General features: G+C 39.4%; 1 protein-coding gene across 1 annotated transcript; it reads right to left on the reverse strand.

Moving 5' to 3' along the window:
• Positions 1-242: 242 nt before the first annotated feature.
• Positions 243-8,263, reverse strand: gnb5a (guanine nucleotide binding protein (G protein), beta 5a). The gene is made up of 11 exons (XM_049573226.1): positions 8,016-8,263; positions 7,355-7,491; positions 7,183-7,224; positions 4,386-4,462; positions 4,162-4,294; positions 3,628-3,771; positions 3,447-3,538; positions 3,099-3,147; positions 2,914-3,010; positions 1,294-1,460; positions 243-1,189 (listed from the first exon to the last, which is right to left on the reverse strand). Exons 1-11 carry the CDS (start codon positions 8,149-8,151, stop codon positions 1,178-1,180), a joined length of 1,086 nt encoding a protein of 361 aa, XP_049429183.1. The 5' UTR covers positions 8,152-8,263; the 3' UTR covers positions 243-1,177.
• Between the last annotated feature and the right edge of the window lie 547 nt (positions 8,264-8,810).

Consider the following 8,810-nt stretch of genomic DNA (forward strand, 5'->3'; position numbering starts at 1 on the left):
ATAACTGTACACTAAACTACAATAAAATAATTACAGTAAATATGAAATTACAGCCAATGGAATGAAAAGGAATACATTCTAAGAGTTTAAACATGTTATATATATATATATATATCTATATCTATATATATATATATATAGATATAGATATATATATATATGTATATATATATATATCTATATCTATATATATATATATATATATATATATATATATATATTTATTTAGATATCTAGTGGGGGACCACAGGTTCAGGGTGTCTGCAGTGACCGGATGTGCACATAGAGCAGGGAGTGGCTTCCACAGCTGGAAACAGACAGATGACTAGTAAACCATAGGGAGGGAAAGTTAACACCATTAAGTTTACCTGTAATATGTGCTTTCTTTACATTAGAATAATATTGGCGAGTGAGATGCTGTCAAGGCTTGCTGGGTGCACAGGGTGTGAAATTATATATTGTTCCATCTTTAATAAACTACAAATTTGTACTTTGGTTTGTAATATTTTGTGCCAATGCTCCCTTGTATCCAGTGTCATTTTTAATTGGCTTCAGACTAATTAATGTTGATTAAATTCTACAAGCCAATCTAATCGTCCTCATATCCCAACATTTATCATTTACAGAGAAGCCACAAATATCTCTCTGTTCTCCATCTGTGGCATGAGGAATTCAAGCCAAGTGAAGCTGAAGCCTTCATGAAACCTTACAACTTCTCCTGCAGATGTGGTTTTTTTTTCCTAGTATCCCATTTTCTTTTACAGTCTGCATTCCTCCGTTACATTTTGTGAAAAAACAAATAAATAAACATGTCCTTTAAGTGGGCACATACAATACATCACTTTATTGTGTCATTTCTATCCTAGACTGATGCTAGTCACTACCAACGTTATTTTCTGCAATATACATTTTACATCTTAAGTTGTAGTAACCATAAGTACTTCTGTGCAATTTTCTCTCAATCATACTGTAATACAAGCGTGCCATTTGGTTTAACTGTTCTCTGAAATATGTAAATCTACCGTGGCCATGAGACTGGAGTATATACAATGCTATTGATATGCCCTATGTACAACCAAAACTGAGTCTCTATCTCTGTGATTGTACTCTAGCAAACAGAAAGGTTGTTGTGTCTTCAGTAGGTCTGTCTACCATTCAGTCCTCTGCGTCTTCATCCTTAAGCCCAGATCTGGAAAAAAAAAATCAGACAGCCGGCATTACAAGATGTCACCACAAAGGTCACTGTATAATTCAAAGCTGTCAGATCAGACAACAATAACGGACATGTCATACCCGAAGAGTGTGGTCCCAGGAGCCCGTGCAGAAGGCCGTCCCGTCTGGGGAAACACGCAGCGTACTGACACGGTTCTCATGTCCGAACAGAATAGAGACCCGTGTTCCTTTGAGAACATCCCAAACATTTATGGTGTAGTCATTGTAGCCACCAAACAGTAGCCGTCCTGAAAGATATTAAAAACACATAAACTCCTTTAACTCTACTATACAGTGAAATTTGTCATTAAAGCTACAGGTAGTGACTTTTATGAAAAAACTGGAACTGTCGCTACATCCACACAGTACAACATGAGACCGAAAGAAACATGTAGTGCTTCAAATCCTATTTGCTAAAATCTACCATGGCTCATGGGAAACAACCAATCAGAGCTGAGGAGTCTCTAACACAGCTGTCAATTATGTCAATCTCTGCTCCTGAATAGTGTTGTGTCGTTCGCGAGCGAATCGTTCAAAAGAACGAATCTGTGGAGTGAACGTACTGAACTGAATCAATGATTCGTTCATTTCTCAGTTCAGTTGAGCTCAGCAGCAAGGGTGCAGGCCGGGAGTGGAACTGCAAATAATGAATCACTCGCGAATCATGAGGCAGCCAGGATGCAGGGAGGGACTGCCTAGTGTGTGACGAATCACTTGGTGAACAAATCACTTGGTGAACAACTTAACCCCAATCCCTGAGTGATTCAAATCATTTCTTCTCAGCGACACACTTTCATAGTGACCATTTTCTCCAAGCTAACAGCTAATGTAGCCAGGAGTCAAGCCACATAAACACAATCACACACCTCCCCATTGTTTTAACAGACTTAGTTTCCAGATAAGCAAACTTAAAATGTTAGGCTGGCCAGTAATGAGACTCACCAGTGCAGGGCAGACGCAGCAGCAGCAGCAGCAGCAGCTCAGCTGTGTATCAGTTCAGTGAGTCGGACTATGCAGTACACAGTCAGGGCTCCTCCCACCAAGCACTGAACGATTTGGTGAACGAATCTTTTGAACAAATCTTTTTAATGAACTTATTCTAGTGATTCAGCAACATCTAAAGAACTGCTTTGCCCATCACTACTCCTGAATTGTGGTCAAACTGTCAAACTAGGCAGCGCTGATCAAATATGAATCGAGATTCTGTTACTGCATTGCCTATTTCTCACCTCTAATGTTTTCAGACTTTGCTCAGGCCAGCTGGTTTTTGCCTGACTGTTTCCAACATGGCGGCCAGGTCACAAACTTTCTCATCTTACATCTTTCCTCAGCAAATTTAGCTAACTTATAATCAAAATTATTTTGTAATTTAATTACATATAACTGGTTACATGTAACTAGTCACTCCCCAATACTGACAAGCAGTGATTAACATGATCGACAGTGGCGTTAGAGACTCCTCGACTCTGATTGGTTGTTTTCCATGAGCCGCATGGACTATGGCAAAAGCCATTAGAAGCACAACGAGGAGGAGGAGCCTGATTTCTTCACAGACTCTTTGTCACATGTCATACTGTTTGGATGTAGTGACAGTTAAAGCAAATATGACAAAAAGTTATTTTATATAGAAATCCCCCAACTACAGCTTTAACAGCTGTTTGCTTGCATAGCCAGACGAATACTGACGTTCAAATATCTTACCACTCAGAGAGAAATCAACACTGGAGACCCCGAATATGATGCTCTCTTTGGAATAAATAGCCACTTCTCTGTCTGCCCTCAGGTCATACAGGCGGCACTGTAACAAAGGTCAGTGTTGAAATGTTAAAGAGGATTTTTATTATGTTTCCAACTGCGCTTCATGTGGTGAATATCTGATTACTTACTGTTGCATCATCTGAGCCAGATGCAAATGCATCTCCACTGGGATAGTATCTATGAGAAGAAACAGACAGCCACAGTTAGGAGCTAATACTGTATCTGGTGTAGGATTTGAACAGCGACTCCCAGTGGTGGGATGAAAAAAGACACTGCAGCTGAGAATGAATGGGCTAAAAGTCACACATTTTTTTCTAGGTTGTCTAATTTTTTTCAACAAACATATCAATAAACAAAATCAGAATAATTTAAAAGATGTTACAACACAAAAAATACACACACAGGATTTAAATTATCTGCTCATATCTTCATTTAAATTTCACAGTTTACAGAATCATTTGGAGGCAATCACTTACCGCACACTATTTATGTCTGATTCATGAGTTTCAAAGGACTGAATACACTGTCCTGAACGCATGTCCCACACATTGGCCTTCTTATCACAGCCCTGCAATAAAATACAAACATGCAGATTAAGAGGAAATATTAAAAACAATTCACTGATGAGTAATAAACTGTAGTAGAAGGTGTCCTCACCCCTGAAACAAATGTGTTTCCAGTCTCAGAGGGGGCCAGGTCCAGACAGAGCACGTCTGCAGCGTGTCCATGGAAACTCTGCAACAGCTGCCCACTCTCCACATCCCATAATGCACACGTCCCATCCCCGCTGGATGTCAGGATCTTTAACACAAGGCAGACGATGACGAGGAAGAATAATGGCCTTTGCAGAGACCAGTAATAGTCAATGTGGGCTAGCACACGGCTATAAATGGATTGTCTTTGCTGTGTGAAACATCATGTGACCAGGACATCAAACCAGGAGCAACTGGCTGCTGTGAATTATTAACAAAGTGGGGGAGCTCCTTGTGCTGGGATATGGAAGGCAGTGATTTATGATTAATAATGAGAGAGAAATAGTGATGAATAGAGAAGCAGCCGTGTTTGCAGAAAGCTAAAGTGTCTGTTTGATTGTGCAATCATGTGAAACACACAACTTGAATTCTATAAATGTTTTACTCAGCTGCTTTTCGGTGGATGTTTTCTTTTTATGAGTAAGGTCGATATTCTCACCTGCATATCCGAGTTGGTGAAGCTGCAGGCAGACAGGTAGTTTGTGTGCATGGCCACTGATTTCTTCTTGGCAGCCAAGTTCTCATTCTTGTCCAGAGACAGAGGATACACTGAGCATTTATTATCCAGGCCCCTGTGACAGGGAAACAACCTCAATTTACCAAAACAAAAAACAAAGAGACAACACACCACATTTGGATCATCACGTGTTGTAAGACACTCACCCACAAGCCACAGCACAGCCAGAGGGGGCGTAGGCGCAGGCCATCACCCAGGTGCACGGCATTGTCACAGCGTGCTCCTAATAAATATCAAAAGACAAAGCTGCATGAGCCGCACCAGGACAGTGAGATGAATCAAATTCATTAGAATTAATTAATTAGAGCAGAACAGGAGGCTGCAGGCTGTGAGAGATTATCAGTGTTACAGTTTGTCCTAAACCAAAAACTTTAAAAAGGCAAACTGTCTTTGTAAAAGACATTTTTGTGGTCAAATTCAAACTCTGAGAGCAATATCTGGTGTCCTTTCCCCTCCGCCTTCACTCATAAAAATGTGACTTAGCATCTTTTGCATCATAGCACACTGTGGGTATCCTGTTGACATGGAATACTGTGCATTACTCTGCTGCAAAACTGTACAAATGCAATACAAACTTGATGCCCTCTACATTCAATTCATCTACACAAAAAAACTCTATTTAATTCTTACCCATTCCACACAAGTGCAGCACATCTCTTACATTTTCTTATATTTCTTTTATATTTTATATGCATATATTGTGTTATATATTGTAGCATAATGCAGATTTATTTCTTGCAAACCTATTTCTGTTTTCTTATAATGTCTCTACATCTATAAACAGTATAAGAGCAACTGTAATGTCTCAAATGGGATCAATTAAGTATTCTGAATCTGAAACCTTCCATGCCTCCTCCTGTCTGTTTTCTGCACAACAATGGGGAGAGTCTAAATTAGAGGCTCAACAGATGTCAACACATCTGTCTCCTGTAAATTAAGAGGTGTCAAACCCTCCTACCTTCAATGCAAATATCAAACAGTCAACACTTAGTAACAGTCATAATATTTTACAAACACGAAATCATGTTTTTATGAACTGATAATAGGCTATTAATGGAGCCTGTTTTAGAAGCTGTATACTCACTTATTCAGTAGGTGTACTATCTGCTGTTTCTCCATTATTTTTTAAATTATTTATCCCGCTAATATTATATACAGGCAGGGGACCAACTGAAGTATAATCCTGAATACAAAGTGGAGAAACATATCAAACACATGCTTTGAAAATGAGGTGAATAAATTATACGGTCTTTACAGTTCGCAGATCTCAACCCAACTGATGACCTATAAAATATTTTAGACCAACGTGTCATGCTCTCCACCACCATCACCACAAGACTAAATGATTTAATAAAAGCTTTAATCTTCAAACTTATAGTTAGTGATGTCAGTGATTGTCTCTGATGCTACTTGGCTTTTTGTCATGTCTGGCTCTCTTTGTTTTTCTTACCATCTGCTGTGCTCATGTCTCTCTAGCAAAGGTCTTGATTTCAATGAGATTAGCTAACTAAACAAAGGTTGTATATATAAATGACAGAATATGTTGTGGGGGACTGGTGTTTACCCCCCCCCCCCCCAAAATATAACTAAGGATTCACAAAAAGAGTGGGTTGAATAAGGTTGACATAAATTCAACCAGGAAGACTTTCTCTATGCTTCATTCATTCACTGTTATCTCCCTCTGTCTCACTCCTCCCACTTCCTCTAATCAGCTGATTATGGGTGTTCGTTCTTCCAGTTTAAATCAATCAAACTTTGCCACAATCTCTATCAGCCAATAATGTTGCTGCCTTCGCAATTTAAATCTGTCCTCCTTTATGCTGCTGTCAGTTGTCATTTTAATTAGGGTCTTCGCATCCTCCTCCATCTACAGTCATCATATCCAGAGCCCGATCGAGGTCGAGCTCATCAAAAGTCCACTCCTCATCATATCCAGATCCTCAGCAATCTCTCCATCTCATCACCACCCCTAGCGTTTATACTCTATGGTGCTTATACATGTAAGCGCTAAACTCTTTCCTGCAGCTGCTAACACTATGTCCTGCTAGTGTTGCAGTGATGTTCTATATGGAAACATGTCACTGCTGCCTCCATAGTGCTTTTAAAAATTGTATCTCCTTTTATGTTGCATCATCTTTGCTTAACACTGAATCACACATTTGATGATCATTACATTTGTGTGACTAAAAAATCAAGTTAAAATCATTTCTTGTTGCCATGTCCAAAAAAGTCTTTTAAACTTTGTGTCCTGTTTTTTTGTGTGTGTGACTTTTTTTTTTCCTTTTTGTGCTTTTTTTGTATTTTAGGTAGCCTTATGTAACATCCAAGGGACTACAGATGAAAAATAGCCTTTAGGCTACTTCTGGTATTTTTTATACCATGTGTATTTATTCATTTGTACTGTTCCATTCTTCACTAAACTAAACCAAACTACAGTAACAGAGGCGTTCCCTACTCCACTACGGCTTCACCAAACACCCTTGAAATATATGACATCATGATGGGGTCTAATTACTGAAGACTATTCACATTTCTCATACTTTTATGCAGTGTTAATTTTTTATGCAGTGTCTTTTACTCAATATGAGTCTCTCCTGCTAGAAATAAAGATTTCTATTACACAAAATGTTGTTTATTTTTCTCACATTTGTTTTTGCTTTTATCCTCAGAAATATCAAAACTAAATATTAATACTTATCCTTCTAGACTTCATAAAATATTTTAAAATAAATAGTGTGAGATGGAAAATCACTTTTTGGTTGAACTGCTCACAGCTTGTGTTCACAGTCTCTGTGGAGAGGTCAAAAGTCGCTATAAGCTGCTGATATAGAGACTACAGTTAAAGAAAGAGAAGGTTGACTTGGTGTAAGGAAGCTGAAAACTGTTTCAGAGTTTTAATAAAATTATTCTTTAATAAACTGTATATTGAGAAGGAGAAGTTACCTTGTTGGTGGTGAAAGCATCCCATACGATCACTTTTCCATCCTGCAAAGAGATTAGAACAACTACATTATAAAACACACACACACTTTGCATCATATGCAACCATAAACTGGCTCTACAGGGTAAAAAAAATAAGGGCTATGAGAGTGAGCAGGAGCACAGAGTGTGTGACCTGTGAGGAGCTGACGATCCTCCTCTTGTCCTTACACCAGTCCATACACAGAACTTTGTTGCCATGTCCCTTCAGAGTTCTTCGGGTCTTCATGACAAACTGACCCAGCCCCTCCACCTTCTCGGCCACCTGATGTACTGCACACACACACACACACACACACACACACACAAATACACACAAATACATAAACCCTCCACTGTATACACCCTGGATTAATATTTCCAGGAGCAATAAGGATTACAGTAGGCCTGCGATAAATGGAGGAATATTCAGAATTAATCTTTTTTCAATCTGTCATCTCCTCAAATAGATCATGAAACATGCATCATATGGGTTTCTTTTCATCCACATCTTATTTAACATGTGCCATAAAGCTGTGATATGATTGGATAAAAGCAGCACATAGGATACATTCGGATGGAAGCAGTGGGCTGTAAAATGGGGAAGCAAACAAACAGCCTGCCCGTCAAATATCCGAGGTACCGTGGAGACCATCAGGTCAATAATCACTTCACACACACTCACATCCCTGTTAAAAGCACCAACACCTGCCCTCCCGCTAAAATACATTACACTGTGATGAGACATTTGCTCTTATTTGTCCCGTCACAGTGTAAACGCAGCGGTGAGCCGAGGCCTCTCCATTTTCAGCACTCACGCTCGACATCGTGCAGCTTCGCTCTTTCCTCCTCCAGCTTCGTCTTCAGCGTCTCCGACTCCGTTTTGAGGTGGGAGAGAGTCTCGTTCAGCTGTACCTCCTGTGTCGCCATTTCAGGGATTAGAGGGGATCTCATATATTTCCTTTGTGCAGGCAGCGATCGGCAGCGAAAAGGCTTAAAGCAGAGCTAACAGCTGATGCTGCTGTCATGACGTCAGAGGGAGAAGATGCTCCTCCAGTTTACAGATGGAGGAGGAGGAGGAGGAGGAGGATCCTGTATCCCGGTGATGCTGCTGCTGCTGCTCCAAGGGCTCTATCCTCGGCAGCGTCACTACTCTAAAGCTGATAAATGCATTTTAAACATAGAAAACACACTGGTGCTTTTACATGTCAAACCATTTACTTCAGTGGAATCAATTATTCAGGAAACATGTTTTTATATCTTAAAGAGCGGTTACAAAAATATATATTTGAAGAAATATATATATTTTTTTCATATATAATCATCTGTTTTATAGTATTGAATCTAAATATCGTTGAACTTTATTGACTCCATTTTCACATTTAAACTGGGCTTGACAACATGAGGTCATGTCCTTACATAGTGGGTATTAACTGGATCATATGTCAGTATTTTTAGACTCACTAAATTAAGCCAGCAAAATATCAACCAAAATTTACTTCCTGGCTGTGCAAAGACTGCTTTGACACAGCATTTAGACTTTGGTATTGGGAGATAAAATTATCAGGGCTGCTGTCTTCAGATGGAGTGTTTTGTCTTGGATCAGTCCAAAA

The sequence above is a fragment of the Epinephelus fuscoguttatus genome, linkage group LG4 (genome assembly GCF_011397635.1).
Source record: "Epinephelus fuscoguttatus linkage group LG4, E.fuscoguttatus.final_Chr_v1".
NCBI lineage: Eukaryota > Metazoa > Chordata > Actinopteri > Perciformes > Serranidae > Epinephelus > Epinephelus fuscoguttatus.

Excerpts from the sequence above, each read along its gene's own strand:
- gnb5a (XM_049573226.1), bottom strand. The coding sequence starts at position 8,151 with ATGAGATCCCCTCTAATCCCTGAAATGGCGACACAGGAGGTACAGCTG. Across the intron at positions 7,492-8,015 it reads GAAGCTGCACGATGTCGAGC|TACATCAGGTGGCCGAGAAG; the intron begins GTGAGTGCTGAA and ends GTGTGTGTGCAG. Across the intron at positions 3,772-4,161 it reads TCACCAACTCGGATATGCAG|ATCCTGACATCCAGCGGGGA; the intron begins GTGAGAATATCG and ends CTTGTGTTAAAG.